The sequence below is a fragment of the Labrus mixtus genome, chromosome 9 (genome assembly GCF_963584025.1).
Source record: "Labrus mixtus chromosome 9, fLabMix1.1, whole genome shotgun sequence".
In the NCBI taxonomy this organism is placed as follows: Eukaryota; Metazoa; Chordata; class Actinopteri; order Labriformes; family Labridae; genus Labrus; species Labrus mixtus.
The window spans coordinates 25,753,410-25,772,133 of NC_083620.1; the positions used below are offsets into that span (position 1 = coordinate 25,753,410).

The 18,724-nt window shown below is 40.6% G+C and overlaps 1 protein-coding gene across 1 annotated transcript; it reads right to left on the bottom strand.

Moving 5' to 3' along the window:
* Nucleotides 1–3,058: 3,058 nt before the first annotated feature.
* ppp1r13l (protein phosphatase 1, regulatory subunit 13 like) lies at nucleotides 3,059–17,515 on the bottom strand. The gene is made up of 13 exons (XM_061047107.1): nucleotides 17,375–17,515; nucleotides 11,157–11,219; nucleotides 10,926–11,044; nucleotides 9,849–10,407; nucleotides 8,693–8,785; nucleotides 8,454–8,542; nucleotides 7,640–8,012; nucleotides 7,070–7,539; nucleotides 6,747–6,884; nucleotides 5,853–5,986; nucleotides 5,484–5,650; nucleotides 4,371–4,564; nucleotides 3,059–4,256 (listed from the first exon to the last, which is right to left on the bottom strand). Exons 2-13 carry the CDS (start codon nucleotides 11,191–11,193, stop codon nucleotides 4,221–4,223), a joined length of 2,409 nt encoding a protein of 802 aa, XP_060903090.1. The 5' UTR covers nucleotides 11,194–11,219; nucleotides 17,375–17,515; the 3' UTR covers nucleotides 3,059–4,220.
* Between the last annotated feature and the right edge of the window lie 1,209 nt (nucleotides 17,516–18,724).

Sequence of the window (18,724 nt, forward strand, 5' to 3'; positions counted from 1 at the left end):
ACACACACACACACTGGAACACACATACAGAGGGTCTCCCTTCAAGGCAGTTTGCTGGCTGTCACATACAATACTCTCAAATAAAGGGAGACATCAGTCCACTTCTGGCCTGGACTGTTGGAAAACAGACTTGGCATGTGGTGTGATTGCATTCAACTGTTGTTGCAGCCATGTAGGGACACATAAAAAACACACATATACTCACTTGTTTATCGTCCCTGAATAATGAAACATTGCCCTCGCTGAGATCGCAGTATAAGATACTTTTCCTTCACCAATCTGACAGAACCCATCTCCTCAGAAGTATAACTGAGAGGGGCATCTTTTCAATACTTTAAAGGCGAGAACATACAACATTGATGACCTCTGGGTCCACGGGTTGCCTCCTTAAAGCAGAAGCATTGTACTGTAAACCCCACGTCAACACTGCAACACTGCCTGAATGAAATGGATACGAGTGTTTCTGTATGTCTACCCCATAGTCACTTGTATTGATATTCCTCCTTATTGTCACCATCAGAACAGATTTCAGATAGTTGTGTGTTATTCTACAGGCTGTCAGTGGTGGCAGATATAATGGAGCATATTTGACATGGTCGACTGGTTTATAGATTATCTTTGCATTCTTCTGGCAGGTATCTGATCAGACAGAACACACAGTGTGTTGTGCTCAGAAAGATGTTCCATCACACTCATTATTTCTCTCCATTCAATTTTCCCTTCCTGCTTTGCTCCCCCCCCCCCCCCCCCCCCACCCCCTCCTATTTCGCTGTACAGCCTCCCAGCCCTGTTTTTTTACTTTATGTCTGTAAAGCCTTCTGCTCTTAGTGCTCTTATGTGTTTATTTGACCGCAGCAGTTGAGGGACGGCCTGTCGTGTCAAGTGGGATTGTCAGACCATGATGGGCCAAAAAAAGGCTGCCCCCCTGATAATGGCTCGCCTCTCTGAAACCACACTGTGTGTATAAGTGTGTAGTCGGGGGTTTTTTGTGGTGGGCAGTGAGGCAGAACTGAATGCAGTGAGGAGAATAAGATAAAAATAAAAATGTGTAACCACCCTGCAGACTGGGCAAGTAACTACGCTGTGAACCAGCTGGCTGCAGACCATGTCAATAAGAGTTCATTTTGTTCCATCTTGGCCATAATGGGCTTTCAATGAGGCATCAAATGAATTCTGCTCGAGCAGGAACACGCTCAGCACAAAACTGCTGCAGATACAATTCTTCTCAGACTGTCAAAGACCCACAGGGAGGAAGGAGAAGTGCTTCAAGTGTGACTGTAAATGTGTGTCCTCATGGACACAAAGCAAATGTGAATTTGTGTCTTGAGACTCAACGGTTAGAAAAACAGAAAACCTGAATGTTAAGCCGTAAAATCCAATAGCTGTGCAAAATATAGATTTGCGAGACAAGCTGACAAGAAGATACTACTGAACTGAACTAGACTGCATTAAATAGTGTTTTTGAAAACATGAATATTAAGAGTCATGTTCTCAAATCTTTTAACATGAACAATGCTTACTACAAAATAAAGCCAGAGAAAAGATTGAAAAAGTGATAATCAGCAGAAATATTCAAATCTCTTTTATCATTTTAATGATGTTGTGACCCCCCTCTGATTAATCTTGTGACCCCTATGATTGGAACCACTGACAAAATCATCTCAATTGAAGAATTTCTTTATTAAATTACTGATGAAAGAAATTAAATCTGTCTTTTTTTTTCTTTAAATAATTTTACCCATGAAACTTTTTTTAATCATCCAATCTTAGAAATTGTATTTCCACGCTGAATGAAACTATGTGTAAATGAGATCTCACCTTCAAGGTTGAGTTGGATCAAGGAACCTAATGTTTTATGAATAACTGAGACCTATCATAGAAAGAGTAAAGTGCATGCTTCTTTTTCTTTGCCGTGGCCCTCTACTTGAGGCTTAGAGGAGATCTGTTTCAGCAGAACATTATATATGCTGCCACAGGCCAGTGAACAGTCGACTCTACTTATATCATCTGAATTATTTACCAGGAAAATCTGAAACACTGCTTAAGTTCTCCACAGCTACACACCAAAGAGTGGGTGAGTAAACTGTGAACGCATTTCATCATATTCACATGCTTTTATAATCTAAATTAAATTAAAATATTTTTAAAAAATATTAAAAAGAAAAGAGCCGTCAGCATGAAACAATGTTGACAGTGATCTTCCTCAGGGATTGTGATGATGCATACAGGCGCTGGTGTTTTCTTTTTACCAGTGGGAACGAGATAGTCTTCAGATCAGAAGGCTTAAGCCAGTTTTAATTAAAAAATATTAATAGTGTGTAGTTCTTTTTAGTAATTACCCTTGTGCATAATAGTGCAGCTAATTGATTTATTAAGAATCGCAGAAAATGCGCCAGTGGCTGTGATGCTCGATGATGTAAAAGAAGAGAAAATTTGAAAAGTACATGAGGAAAAAAAAACTGAAAGAGGACGAAACAAGTACTTAGAAAGCATTTGCATGATGCACAGTGACCGAGTGTCAAAATAGCCTCAATAAATTCTATTTTACTATGTGTTGGTTTATAGTTGCTGATATTATTGAAAAAAATGTTTTAAAGCCTTGAATGGCTTGGCCCCCCTGTACATTATCGACCTCCTTAGCCAGTACACTTTATGTAGACCCCTTAGATCATCCGAGGTGATCATGCTTTTGCAGTCAAAGCCCCCATTAGATTACGCTCTGCCCCCTCTGTTGACTCTTTTAAGTCCTGCCTCAAAACATATTTTTACATGTTAGCGCCCTCTGGTCCTGAAAAGGCCGTTTCTTTTAGGATTTTGTGAACTCCTGCATATCGTTTCTTAATGCATCGTACAGCACTTTGGTCAGCTGCTGCTGTTTTTAAATGTGCTTTATAAATAAATGTGGCTTTACTTGACTTGACAAATGTAGATGTTAGGCTGCTGTTGAACAAATACGTGACTGTATAGTGTCATCTGCTGGTCATTAAAGGACATTTCACGGTCTTATTTAAGCCACAAACTCATGCACATGAAAAAATGATGTCAAAGGAAACCAAAGAATTAGACTCATGTTTTTATTGCACATCTAAAAATGTGTGCACTGTGAAACCCATCAGTCAATGAAACAAAGGTGTTACAATGAAAACTGACACATGAAAACAAATGCATTACAAATCATTCATTCTGTGAATACACAAACACACACACACACACACACACACACACACACACACACAACAACAACAACCACACAAGACCAGTATCTTTGTGATTAAAAGTTCTCCTAAAAAAGATATTAATTCATATAGGCAGCATGACGGACCTACACTCTGTGTAAGACTGGGGCCAAGTGGGAACCAGCCAGGGGCTATCAGGTTTCTTCAAAAGCTGCTTTAACTATTATGTAAAAAATCTACAGCCACAAACTGAAAAATATTATACACCAACGTTTAAAATTAATATTCAGCCCTTAGAATGTCGTTTTTATAAGGATCAGCTGTGGTGAGAAATAGTTGCTTCAAACAATAGTTCCTTTAAGTGTGAAGACAAAGAGCAAGCAACATTTCAACGCAAACTGTTTGCTGAAAAACATAAATTCAATATGTTGAAGAAAATGCATCCAATGTGATTAAAAGATCTCTAACGAATCCTGATCATTGACCTTTAGTTAAACCGTTTTTAATGTCTCTGTTGTAGAAGCTGAAATCGCTGTTCCTGTAGTGAGTATCTTGTTTAAGCAGCCCTTTTTCTAAACTAAACAAACCTATCTAGTATATTGTAAAGCTACATTGTGATGAGTGTGGTGAGTGGACTAAACATCTACATGCACTGAATGCATGCTGATTAAAAACCATCAAATGAGTCAGTAATGTACACAGCTGAGATATGACCTGTTTTAGATTTTGGTTAGACGGGCATTGCTGGACAGAAATGTTTAGCAGAGTACAAAACTGTAGCGGAACGAGGAAAAATATCATACAGCAGAACCAGCACAAAATACGTCTTCTACAGACACTTGTCATGTCAGTGAGAACAAATTGAATACTGCGACTTCTCCTTCAACTCTCCTTGCCGGACATATCAGAAACATTTCTCATGTGCTACAGCGATGCAGGCTTTCATAATCACACAGACACCGTTCTCTCAAAAGCAGTGTGAAGCTGTAACGCACAGCTTTTCAGACGGTCCTCTGCGCTGACGTTGTTCCATCAAAAGGCGACTTAGCAGAGAGATTTTGGCCGAGTCTTTGGAAAAAGCTGCAAAAAGAACAAAACAAGAAGAAGAAAAAATGTTGTTGTTTTTTTTCCATGCAATGCAGTTGAATCAGGATTTGAATTGTTTTAACTCTTTGTTTAAAATTGGTTTCTTACCCCAAAGTAATTGTTTGGTACAAAGCCTTCCCTGCCACAGAGTGAGGCCCACCACCAATTCGAGCCCTCAGCTTTCTGCAGGATGGTGACCATGTCTCCATCTCTGAAACTCAGCTCATCGGCTGCCTGAGCCGGGTAGTTCCACAGAGCATACAACACCCCGCTGTTCTCCACCCCCATGGCCTCCTCCACACCTGGTATTCAAAAAAACAATTATTACATACAGTGTATGCATGCTTTACATTTTCTGCATTAAAGGCTTTATATGTGATTTTTTAATCCGGCAGATGTCGCCCTTGAGCACCAGCATGAAACCAAAACAACTCGCGCTGCATTGTTGTGTTAGCATGCTAATGCTAGCGATCTTTATTATGCTCGTATCTTCACACTGCATGTAAATTTACCTGAAATGAGCGTGATCTAGAAACACAGTTAAGCAGTGAGTACAGTATGTTATTCTTCTTTTCTCTAGTCCCTCAATTAAACAACTTTTATACACGAGGGGAGGAGTCAGCCGGCCGTCCTGGCGATGTAAACAAAGTGAAGATAGGACTCTGAAAACTCTGAAAGCATCACAGACAGTGGGACTCGGGTGTTACACCCATTGTAGACAGCCATGACTCACAGAGTTATTTTCAGAGGATATACTTTCTATTATATTTAAGTGTGAAAAATCACATATAAAGACTTTAAAACAAGTTTAGGCTTGAACACTTCATCTGTATTTCTCCTTCAACCGTTAGCACTGTTGTTTATTTAACTTCAAAACCTGCCAGTGAAAAAATGTCTAAAGTCCCTGTGGAAAAACCCTGAGATACCGGTAGTCATGGGTAACCGGCATAACTGCTGACAGGGAGTCTCGTTTCCAAGAGTTGAATTTCCTAATCAGGAGCCTTCATTTCACAGAAATTTAGAATGAAGTTCAGGTGGGCAATATCGTGTCTGTAGATCCTACCAATTGAAGAGCTCATGGTTTTTGAGTTCATGGCCTAATCAACCAATTGAAGTTAAAGCAAGGCCATATTTTTTTTTCTCGCTTGAATGACAGGAAACCAAGCTCACGCATAGTGCAGTGTCACAGGGAGAGCTTAAATGTAGCTGTAACCGTCTTACCGCTCAGGAAGCTCTCACACTCTTCGTATCCAACAGCGTAAGGATCACACTTCTGGGAGGCGGTGGCACTGTCGCTCTCCGTCATCGCCATGACAGCAGCTCCATTCCTCACCAAAAACTCACACAGAGGACGGTCGTTACAAGAGGCTGCGCAGTGCAGAGGGGTCCTGTTGTGCATGAGAAATGCCAGTAAGTAAATACATGAAAGAATCGAGATTACTGGTTACATATTAATACAACATTATGACACAATCATCCTCTATGCAATCTTAACATGACATATGTATGAACTGAGTATCACAAAACCTTCAATGGAGGCCAAACACTGCTGGACAGTTTACTGGTGGAAAAGAATAAGCAAATATTTACCAGCCGTGACTGTCTGGTGCGCTGACATTGGCTCCAATGCGAACCAGGAAATCCACCACATTGTAATGGCCTCCGCAGATGGCATTGTGAAGGGCAGTGATTCCTTCATCATTGGGCTGGCTAGGGTCGATCATCTATGGAAAACATTTTACCTGTTAATTCATGAGCGTTTTCATGTACTTTTTTATTCTTAAAGGCTTTTATATGTGATTTTTTTTGATCCAGCAGATGTCGCCCTTGAGCACCAGCATGAAACCAAAACAACTCACGCTGCATTGTTGTGTTAGCATGCTAATGCTAGCGATCTTTATTATGCTCGTATCTTCACACTGCATGTAAATTTACCTGAAATGAGCGTGATCTAGAAACACAGTTAAGCAGTGAGTACAGTATGTTATTCTTCTTTTCTCTAGTCCCTCAATTAAACAACTTTTATAAACGAGGGGAGGAGTCAGCCGGCCGTCCTGGCGATGTAAACAAAGTGAAGATAGGACTCTGAAAACTCTGAAAACATCACAGACAGTGGGACTCGGGTGTTACACCCATTGTAGACAGTCATGACTCACAGAGTTATTTTCAGAGGATATACTTGATTTATATTTAAGTGTGAATAATCACATATAAAAACTTTAAACAGTAACACTACAAGAAAATGTGATGGAATATTAAGTTTTCCAGTCCAAGTCTGTCTGTTGTTACTGGCTTTATCTTCTTTATCAGTCTTAGAAATCTACTATCAGGAGCACCTTTAGCCCCAGACAGATAGATAGATAGATGTCGTAAAAGAAGGTGTCATTTGTTTTCGCAGCAAAGTAGCAGTAGGAGTAGTAGATGTATGTACGTGTGTGTGTACATATGTATGATTGGATTGCATCAGTAGACACACACACACACCTCCTGCACGGCCCTCTGCACTGTTTCCAGTTCTCCGACCAAGGCTCCGTCCAGCACCAGAACAAGTGGGCTGAGTCGAGCTCTTTTCCCAGAACCTTTGCGCTCCCTACTGGCCCGCCGCAGAATGGAATGATAGCTCTGAAGGGACAAACAGGAAACAGGATACGTGATACATCATGAATACATTCCATCATTTTAACATCCCATTATTTCATCCATAGGTGATTTACTGTATCTTGAAATATTTGGTGCATTAAAAAAAAACTTTCTTAATGATATAAATGAATGATTTTTTTGTAACATTCTTTAAACCCAGTTCTTACTTTGTAGTCAAGGGGGATACGCGAACTATGAGATGTAGGTGGAGGCGCAGGAGGCATGGCACAATCCTCCTCATCTGAGGAGCTGCTGGTCTCGCTGCCACGCTCCCCCCTCTGTTTTCGTTCCTTCCTGCGAAAAAGCTTGTCGATGAGATTCTTGTACTGGTTCGGTTGGTAATGAGAGGCCTTCTTCAGAGACCCCGGCTGATCCATGGAGCCTCGTCTCTTCAGGGCTCGAGGGATTTCTCCCCGGATGCGGAGCAGCTCTTCAACGTCGGCGACCACCTGGCTCTGGGCCTCGGGAGCCACCACTGGTTGCAGCCTGGTGGGGCTGAGGGGCCGAGGAGCTTTGGCCGCACTCTGATTGACCTCTGCGCTGCCCTCTGGCGTGTTATCATCCTCCTGAATCGCAGACATGTGTTGGACAAAGTCCAGGCGCTCTATCTCCGCGTCTATGTCACCTGGGTTCAGCGCTGCAATGATTAAAACCAAACCACATATTTAATACAAAGTCTAACACAGATCTTGTGAATATATTGAATTTCAGTGGGTCTGATCTCAAATGTGTTATACCATCGCTGTATATTGTGGGCTGTCTCAGCTCAGGAGGGTGTTGCAGTGGCTGAACCACAGGTTGGTGGAAGAATTCCCTGGGGAAAGGTACAGCTGGTTGGTAAGGACCCATGTCACCTACTCCTCCAAGGTTTCCAGGGTGGCGGGTTGCCATCGCTACCCAGCGAGGGTTTTGAAGACGCATGATGACGGAGAGGGGTATAGGCTTGCGCTGGCGGGATGCAGTAGGAGTTGGGGGAATAGAAATGCGGGAAATGATGGGCTGGGGGTGGTAAGGGGAGTGGGTTGGGGATGAAACATCTGGGGGTACTGCTATACGTATGTTGCGGGGGAGAGAAGCATTCGCATACTGGAGGGGTTTAGAACGAGGATCCTGTGAAGGAAAGAAAAGAATAATTCATTAGTGGCAACATCTACCTGCCACGTCAGATGACGGTTTAATCTGAAGGAATTGTAATTATCTACTTTAGCTTGTTTTAATTGACACAACTTATATGAACAAGCCAGTGACACGGCTTGCTTTGCCAGTTATGATGGATTTCTGTCCCAGCTAAGGATAGGTGTGTCACCTACACATTCACACCTATGTTCTGTGAAGCAATTCATCCTGTTCCTGTCTTTGAGATACAACGCAAGGGGATATGGAGTAACTCCCAAACCATGGATATGTGGGTTTGCAAGAATACAAGGGAATGGCCAAACACTTCTGAAATCAGGTTTGTAACTAAGAAGAACAGTTAGGGGCCGCAGAGTAAGCCATAAAAAAACCCCCCACCAATCACTGTACCTATTCAAAGCCAACATAGACACGGACCTTTTTAAGGCTGGAGGCTGGAGGAGGGCCATCAAGGTTGGACTCTTTCCAGCTGCTGTTTGGCACAGACTGCCGTAGCCACTCTGTCTCTGAAACAGGTAAGTGTTAATTTAGAAAACAGAGACTCGATTATGTAAAGGAATAGTGCCAGTTCCATGTAGGTGTTGTTGCTACTTTTTTTTTGGACTACAGGCAAAATAAAAGTGAGGAATTACGACAGAAAGCAGAAATTAACCAACTGTCATAGGTGTGGTGCGGTTTCTTGTCGTAGGACATGTCCAGATCTGTCTCATTCCACTTGCCAGGGCTCTTCTGACGCTTCACACCCTCATCTGAGAGACGCCGATAGAGGAGGAATTGAGAAAGAGATAGGGAGATCAAATAGCACAAAAAGCAAGCACATGAAAACATTGAGTGTCAGACAGAGGAACAAAGTGAGCTTGGGAAAAAAGAAGTCATATATTTGTACGGTTCAAGAATCTCTGCAAGAATACTTTGACATTAAACACTAAATGATTTAATTATTTTGTGGGCAGAGTGACACAGAGCACGGGGTAACAGTGTAGTTTGTAGTCATTTAAAATAATTTCCCACACTTTTCAGCCTCATAAAAAAAAATGTCCAATGTCATATAACAACACTTACTCTTTGTAATAACTCAAAAGTGCTTTACTTTGGCATACCATTGCCATTTACTGCTGCATTCTAACTGTATACAGTAGTTATATATTATATAATTCCTATAACATTGCATTATGATGCATATTTTATATATTTTCCAATTTTGATTTTATTAATATAAATACTCTATTTCTTATTTGGTTGTGTCTTATAGTTTCTATAAGCTTATATAAATGTCTCTATTTCAGAACATGAGGGACTCTTAGTGATCAGTCGATATCCCCCCCGGGAACAACTTTTAGATTTTATTTTTTATAGATTTTATTTGCCAGTTCAGCTCTGCCAAAGTGGTGCAATCTAAAAAGTTGAATACAAGCCTGAAGCGCATGCAGCACTACACCGATCAATGACTGAAACATGCATCCCTTTGTTGGTCAAAGTAACCCTTCTTCATAAATCTTAACAATGCAGGTAATACTGTAAAAATTGTGAAAAAGCCCTTTTATATACTGGGTTAATATTTCTTTCACACACTATGTACCAATCTTTGAGGAAGTTTCCCACGTTGCTTGTAATGTCAACTCAAAATGATTTAAATCTGGTGGGTTTAATCCAATAATTAAGTATCAAAGCTGGGCTTAACTGGTCCAAAAGGGATATTAATGTTCACAGATTCAGATACGTTCTACAGTAAGAGCACAACATAACATCAAACAGAGAGTAAACAGGGTATGGATGGGTGTATGGATCAATGTTTAAACTACAATAACTTACCAATTGTCCTAAAGCCGCCAACATTTCGAGGCAGTGTGTTGGATATTTGATTGAAGGACAGAGGAGAGGGGCTTCTGTCCCGCCGAGGTGACCTGCGGCCCATCTGGCCGCTCTCATAAGGGCTCAGTAGGTTTGGGGGGCCATGGAATGGGGCTGACCGTGGTGACTGATCGAGAGACACAGCTGCGCGGTTCGGGGATGGACTTCTTTCAGCGTAGCTTATTGAGCCTCGTGGGCTTCTGTCGTAACGCGAGGGGGAATTACGTCTCCGGGTATGAGGGGAATGTTTGGGACTTAGCTGGCTGTACGAGTAGCTCTCTGATCCAGTTCGGGGAAGCGGAGAGTGTCTGTGGATGTTGGGGGATGAAAGAGAGCTGGAGGAGAAGACAGGGTTGGATGGCACGCTCTTATTGCTGGAGAAGACCAAGTCGGGGGGATTGAAGGTTGTTGAGCTCGGGGAGAACGGGAAAGAGCTGGAGCTGCCATTACTGCCACTTGAGTCTCTGGTGTAGCTAGAGGTGCTGGACATAGGCATCTCGCTGGAGATTGTAGAGCTGGTCTAAAGACAAAATTGTACATTGTACAGAATAATTATACTTCTGTGCTGTGAAGTAGAATTACTACATTGTTTCAGATAATAAAATACAAGAACAATGCTTATTTTGATGTTTTGTTGTTGATGAGACTTTCGTCATGTTGTTGTTAAAATATTAGCAACATGGTCATTTTATTTCTTGACAGCATAAGTGTGTTTAAATTGCACTTTCCAGTACAGTACGATTCACCTGTGCAATTAAGTGTGTTTAGTTGTGTAACATAACTGCATCAAAAATAAACTCCACTGCTTACGGTGTGGTGGCTAAGAGAGGCACCTTCACATATTAAGAGTTAGCAGAGGAGGCTAAAAGTTGCACTTTTGTGTGATTCCACATCAACATCTTTTCCGTCTCGTCTGAACTGTGTGCCATTCTGAGTGTTTTTTTTCGTGTGTGTGTGTGTGTGTGTGTGTGTGTGTGTGTGTGTGTGTGTGTGTGTGTGTGTGTGTGTGTGTGTGTGTGCGGATGGGCGTGTGCATACTTGAGGTGCAGACATTCTGTTGTCGCTGGATGAGGCCTCACTCATCAGGGAGTTGAACTCTTTGGACAACTCATCAGCTGTTGCCATTGATGCATTCAGGTCATCATTCATAGCCTGGACTGAATATGAACCATAAAAACACCACAGGCGGTTAGCAAATGATAAAACTCCCATGTGCACGATTATACAATGAGAAGAAAAAAGACAAATTAAGGATATAAGGAAACTCACACATCAAACTGGTGCCAAAGCTCGACTGAGAACTCATGGCTGCAAGGTGTCAGGGTTGGGCTCCTGAAAAGTAGAACAGACAACTTCATCAACAACAACAACATTTTTCTTTTGCGATGGATTCCTTTCCAGCACTTTATGCATAACATGGGCATTGGCATGATCAACTCCATGACTCAAGCAGAGGCACAGAGAGATTTGCATGAGCAGGGTTCTGCTTTCTGCTCTTATAAATCTGTCACTCGTAGTTTGATGCCACAAAACAAGACACGCCGTAGATTCAAACTGAGAACTCTGACTTGCTGCTCGCTTCAAACTCGTTCTCAGACCTCGGGCTATCAGGCAGAGAGACGCCACACAACCCTACATGTTTAAACAAGCTATTCTTTCCTCATACTTTGGATATTTGTTGGCAATACTTGAATGATTTATGGCAAGGATCACACCACTCAGTGACATCACAGCTTTTGAGGCCCATTTCAGAAAAGCTTGCTGACTCAACTGTATTATCTGTGGGGCCAGGTGTTCTCACTGGTGTGGTTAAAGCCTGTTTCAGACAGACAGATAGACAAGAGAAACTAATTGACTAACAGATTTAACTCAATTTCCAGACAGCCTTGCATAACAGATCAACTAAGTCAAGACTGGATGCATAAGCAACTCAAATTTGCAAAGGCCAAAGACTCCCAGCGTGCCTTTAAAACTACTGAAATGCATGCATGCAAATTCATCTAAAAACCAAGTCCAGATCAAGCTTTGAATTAGCATGCCCTAGATAAACAACAACCTGCACAGGCATTGCATGCAAAAATGATTCTTTATTAACAAAAACTAAATCTAACAGCCACTCACAGCTGTCAAACATTTTGAAATATCAACTTTGTAGGATTTTTACAAATGAGTTATTAACACTAAGTAAGGGCATTTTGAGTAGAAGTCAAATTAAATTTAAAGAGATCTTAAAATAACCATCAACTTGATTGATTTCCCCGTCTGATTATTCCCTACAAAGAAACAAAGAAAGAAATGAAAAGCTTACCCACGGGCATCGTCTCAACACACCCAATGCACTACATGTTACTTCTTAATTAGTTAATTCTTTCTCTTCTACTGTTACATCTTAGTAGTGTTGAAAACCTCATATATGACCCTTGTATAAAACTGGATAAGATGAATTCCATGTTAGTCCAAACACATTATATTATTTGAATATTACAGCAGACGTTTGGGCTACAAAATTATAGTGAAAACCCATATGGTCATCCAAGTGTATTCAGCCATCCTGACACACCTGACCAGTATTCAAAGTCCTGCCCTAGTTTGACAAACATAGCCCATGCACGCATATTTACACAGACGGGCATAAAGTGAGGTCAGTTTCCCGGCCTGTGGAAAACAAGGAATCCACTGTCACTGATGATTCAACCTGCTGTGTGCAAAGTGGAGCACTTCCAACTTCAAAACCCAAACTACAGCGACTCCTACATTCTTCATTGTTTGTTTTTTATTAGATTAAAAGGCTTCGTATTCAAATAAATGACTCTAATGTATTGTTTTCCTAAGCCCATGTGCTTTACAAGCCTTCACTACGTGATCTTGTTCCCCCATTTTCAAGAGCAACGTTTCTTTGTTGGATGCACTAAACAGTGAAAACAATCCCAAAGCTGTCCTCTTTCTTAATTTGATCAAATCGAAAGAAATAAAAAACAAGACAAGAAGCTAGAGGCCACTGCAAGACGAATAGTTGTCGTTAGGAAAGTATGATTTCCATTTCAAGGGTTAGCTCTTGTAGGTTTATATGTCCAAGATTATTGTTTATTTCTTTACAGGATTAAAATAAATCTATGTTGACTGTGCTCGAAGAAATACAACAACTACTTCAAATATGCAGCTTTAAAACTTTGGTGAGAACATCCCTCTCAGATAGCACATTAACTCCATACACAAGTAGAACATTAGCCCGGGCAATCGAAGAAAGCATGTGTCATATAAGGTCATCAAACTGAAGAGTGCAGCTCAGTCAGATAATAATGAGTGCTGTGCTGTGTACTGGAACAGTTTGTGTCTCAATCAGGCCTGGTAACAGACTCACATTCCTCGCTACTCCTCCCAGTGAGGCATTCAACTCACACACAGCCTGGGACGCTTATCTCTGTCAAGAGTGTGTGTCTCACACAAACACACACACACACAGATTACACTCTCACTGACTCACAAAGGTCAGGTCGTCACTCACTCCCTGAACGCTTCCCTTCCTTCCCTCCCAGCAATTCGTTCACCCCATGTCTTCTCTGTTTTACTGCATTCTTTGTGGTACACGCCCCCTGTTTTCTCTTTGCTGATTATAGTTTGTTTTACCCTATCATTACTTGCAGACTTTTGTTGACCCTCAGAATCCAATAATACTTTATTTTCTATTAGATTTAATTGTTAAATATGCTTGTTTATGACTTTTATTGTAATCTCTGTTCTTGCCATATTGAGTTCATCTGACGTTAAGCATGAGGAAAACAACAGAACTGTTTTATGAGCACATAACTTAAAGCATTCCTTTTTCAGTCTTAACATCTTTCATGCAATGTTCTTTAAAGCTCCTGTGAGAAATGTTCAGTTTCTGTCCATTTCAGCGCCCCCTGTGGACAAAGTGGTACCCATTCTCTCTCTCTCTCTCTCTCTCTCTCTCCCGGCTGATCTCGTCCAAACTTTTGTTTAGTTTAGAAAATCTCATTCTGCTTTCTTTTAACAGTCCAATGTTTCCCTGACTGTGAATCTTTGCTTCAGAAATTGTAAAAGCTGTTTCTGCAGCGTCTAAATTACCTTCATCTGACACCTACCCTTCATTTACAGACATTAGAAATGACGATATGAATAATAAATCTTGTCCCTGACGGTCTTGTTTGCTTTTGTAGCTCATAAAGAGGCAGCAGAAATGACTTCAGTCGGTTTAATAACCAGCTACAAACTCCTCGCAGGGTCTTTAAATAATCTCCTTGTGTACTTTTTTTTATCATGACAGGCTTTGACGACCATTTGCATCTTATCTTCCTGTGCTTGTCATATCATGACATTTTATCACTGTGCAAAGAGATCGAGGTAAACTAAACAGCACAGACTGAAGGTTTCAAGAACAGAAGGAGAAGCATAGTGAGTAAATGTGTTTTGGGAATAGCCAGTACCCAGTAAGCTAAAACAAAGAGTACCAAGTGTTGCAACAGTTGCTTCCCAAAGAGCACACCCAGTTTCGAGGGGTGTTCATCTTTAAGTGCTGTAACGCTGAGACATTAATCATCTGAGAGTGGCATGACAGCTTGTGGCCACTGCAGCTGTATAATGTATACTGTCCTCTATATTCTAGCCTCTCTGATCTTGCCTATAACTGTGGTTAGATTCTTGGAAAACCCTTCCCTTTCTTTTTTCCACTTCCTCTGCTAAACTTTGATTACATTGTCAGCTGGTTCAAACAGCAATTACAGGTCTCTGAACAGGTAAAGCCCAGACAGTAAAATCACAAGGGAGAACCTAAGACAAACTACTAGCTACCTCTTCACATTGGAAATGTGGGTAGTCGAAAACTTTGTTAAAAGAAACCCAGAAGAGGGAAAGACCTGGTGGGAAGATAGAAGTTGAAATTGAAGTGTTAAACACAATTGTTAGTTTTTTGCATATGCACGGGTGTGTCTGACTTAGACAAACAGACTTCCCCTTCATATAACTCACCTACAATTTCTGATTACACATCTATCCAACTCCCAGTTTCTGTTGAACTCCTCCAGTATGCATCCATTCATTTCCATTTCCCTCCTGTTTCACTGTTATTGTTCTCTCCTTCGTATCCTTCCTAATCCTTTGGGGCTTTGTCTCTGTTCACTCTTGTTCGGGAACTTGGCTGAGACTGAATGATAAGAGAAATTCCTTTGACACTACAAAACGCCTCCCTGTGTAGCTTCCTTTATTATTTCCCCTTGGAAACCTAAAAACCTAAGTCTGACTGAATGTCATCATGCAGACTACACAAACTAAATTGTGTCCTACGAGTGAAAAGCCTCCTACCAATCCCGCAGAGACTTACCCATTAGTGCTTCTAGGATACACTCCAGTGAAAAAATAAATAAACCTCGCTTTTCTATCTTAATCTTAACCTTATCTTTTCAAATTTGTTTTCTTTCCACTTGAATTAAAATATCCAGGAAATCATTATTAGAAAGTCCTTTATTTCATTTTCATGCCAGAAATATTGAGTCAAAGAAAACATCCTGAGTAATGTTGACTTTGGCGAGCCAATATCTCGTGTGTTGAAATTTTGGGATGTTGGCATTTTTGGTTCTTCTGACAGGAGCTTACGACCATGATTTGTTGTGCAAACACATGCAGGAGGTATTGGTATCGTGTTATCCCTGCATGAAACTTTGACACTCCGTGTGACTGTTTTCTAGAAAGAAGATCACCTGCTGAATTTATAGTTTGATCTGCAAGAAGACTTTGTTCTAAAAAGTTTATTCACGATAAATCACCTTAGATTTTGGGGAAGATTATAAAGCTATTAACAACTGTCATTGGAAAATAAACATTGCTGATTTCCTCTCATGAGCTTCATGAGCTGTTGAGTTAAACTTGTTTTTTTTTTTTTAATGAATTTTGTGTCGACATATTTGTCCTCAGATTAATCACGTCTTCTATACTTCCAGGTTTCAACATCTACACTTCACCAAAAGAAACACTCCACCCAAAACATTTTTTTTAATAATACTTACACCCACTCCCATGACCTAGTTAGTCATTGAAATGCTTACCCTTTCTACCTACATAGACACAAAGGGATGCGCGTGTGTGCAAGATGACACATGCACATGCACGTACACACACACACACACACACAAACACACACACACACACACACACACACACACACACACACACACACACACACAAACACACAACACATTATTTTCATCAAAGCAGTTGTCGGTGCCAAAGACAGCAGCCTTGAACAATGCAGCTCTATTGATCCTCCTAAGCTGAGGATAACAACCTATCTCTGTAGACACCAAGGGTATATAAACTATGTATCAACTTAAACGATATGATCATGACAACTAATCCCTGCACAATACAATCATCATCCTCCATTTGGTTCTTGATGCTGCAGGCTCTCCTTTGGCATCATTACTTCTAACACTTTGCCAGCTATCTTCTACTTCTAGTGCGACACTGTTCTCCGCAGCATGTGACTCAGGAATCTCTCAGCGGTGCACAACATAACAGGCATTCATGCCCCATCTAATACCTACAGCGTGTCATGCTGAATGTGGAGTTGCAAAGCAGGGTCATAAACAAGAGGTGACAAATACTTAACATCTGCTTACATGCATGTATTTAATCGCATAGAAGGACGTCAACGCTGGTGACAGTATGTACAACTCTTAACTCAACAGGTTACAGCAAGTGCATAACAAAATGTGGACCGGCTGGTTTTCACTAAGACCCAGTGTAGCACACATGTTGGATAAATGCCATTTAAATCCTACTCTGACAGGAAGGTTTGGATGGATTGCAATTGTTTTGTGATCAACCCTGCCAGTAAGGTAATAGAAAACTGAGACATTTAAATTCTAGGTAAACATAAAATTCACGATGAACCAATTATGATTGATTTTTCTTTTCGTGGTTACACTTGTAATTACCAACAGCATTCATGTACTAACAATGTGGTGAACCTCAAATAATAATATTACAGAAGTAGCATTGAGTCAGGTAAAATCACTATTTAAATCACTTCTGCTGAAGTCACAAAACTTCCCAAAAAGGCCATAGAGAACTTTTTTTTATAAAGTATAGCCTCGGCTTTAAGACTGATTTTAAAGTTACTTATGAAGATGCTGTGCCGGCTGCATTTCAGACTAAGCCACATCATACATCAATGTCCAGCAGCCTTCTCTTAAGCTTTCTTTTTTTGGTTGTAGACTGTGAGGCATGCCAGGCAGGAATGGTAACATCTGATTTTCATTAGTTTGAGAGCAAGCTCCTCCTCGCATTCAAGGCGCCTCACAATGGACGAGAAAACCACCGAAATAACTTTTCAATAGAGAAGTTCTTTTCATGACTGTGTAGCCTACTTCCATTTGAGCTACGAAACGCACACACCTTTACGATACAACAAGCCATCGTCAGCCCTCTCTGCGTAATGTCTTACACGCTACGGGACTTAAATAAATCCTTACCTCAAATTAATGAGAGCCTCTTTTGTTCCGCTGTCCCAAAAATCCCCGTTTAAAGCTTCTTGTTCCTTCCTGAAGTCGGGTTGCTTAGTCCGTGCTTCTGTCTGGCGTCGCTTGCTCCAGACATTTAGTCATAACAGCGAACTGAGTGGAGTTATTTTGGCTCAGAGTCCAGCCCCTCTGGCTCACTCTGCTGTTGAAACCGGAGCCAGGTGTTTCAGCCACAGCTGGCCCAGGTGAAGCATCGTGTCTGAACTACAGTTTTTATTGACGTTAATTGTATAGAATAGAATAGAATAGAATTACTTTATTGATCCCAAACTGGGAAATTGTGGCGTTACAGCAGCAGGTTATCCAAACACACAATATGAGTAAAAAACACAATATTAGCAAATAGAACAGGATGTCTGCATGTTGCGTACTTTGTGGAGGCACATAACCTACAGCAGTCAATTTTAAACGAAAGGAGTTACAATTAAGTATGGAAGCCCATTTCCGCCAGTAAAAAATAAATAAAAATGAAAATAATAAAGTCTCATAATTTCAACTTTTTATGTCATTATTTTGACTTTTTATGTCATTATTTTGACTTATCTCATTATTATGACTTTATTATTTTTATTTTTATTTTTTTAACTGGCGGAAATGGGCTTCCATAATTAAGTATCAAAGTAATCTATATTTAATAAAATATCAACAAAAATACATTGTATTTATTTACAATTAGGCTAGACCATATTTAATATTCACAATATTTAGGCCATTAGGAAAAACTTGTAGGCCTATATGCATGATTATGACCACTTTTACAAACTATGAACTGTATATTTTAAATATGAACTACAGTGTACAACGAGCTGTTCCCTTCTGCATGATGTGACGTAGGCTATATTTTCAGAATAGGCCAGCTGTATCTACGATGCCTCTGATGTATTGTATAAGTGATACTCTTTTGGGAAATTGTTTGTGGTAGAGGTGCTGCTTGGGGCAGTAGGAAACCTCCCTATGGGGCCCCATCTGACAGCATTCACTCTCATTGCCCTGCTGAGCCCTAGTTGGAGGGCCCCCCAATAAATTTTGCCTGGGGCCCCAACTGACTCTATAGAATCGCCTCTGGTGGTAGATGTTTATGTGATCAGTATATATGATAATCTTGTTAACAATTGTTAATGGGTTTTAATGTAATTTAGTAGACAAACAAGATGCATATTCTTTCCTACTAATTTGTTTTGTTTCCTATTTTATTTAAGTATTTGATAGATCAGATTAAAATGTATTTTCATGTTATAAACAAAATCTTACAGTTACAGGCCTGTATGTTTGGGTATGTGAGCAACTATTCATATGAACTGA

Bases quoted from the DNA above. Each gene is read 5' to 3' on its own strand.
- ppp1r13l (XM_061047107.1), bottom strand. From the start codon at position 11,193: ATGAGTTCTCAGTCGAGCTTTGGCACCAGTTTGATGT. The intron at 11,045-11,156 runs GTGAGTTTCCTT...GTTCATATTCAG, and splicing joins CTTTGGCACCAGTTTGATGT to TCCAGGCTATGAATGATGAC. The intron at 5,651-5,852 runs GTAAATATTTGC...CATGCACAACAG, and splicing joins GCACCAGACAGTCACGGCTG to GACCCCTCTGCACTGCGCAG.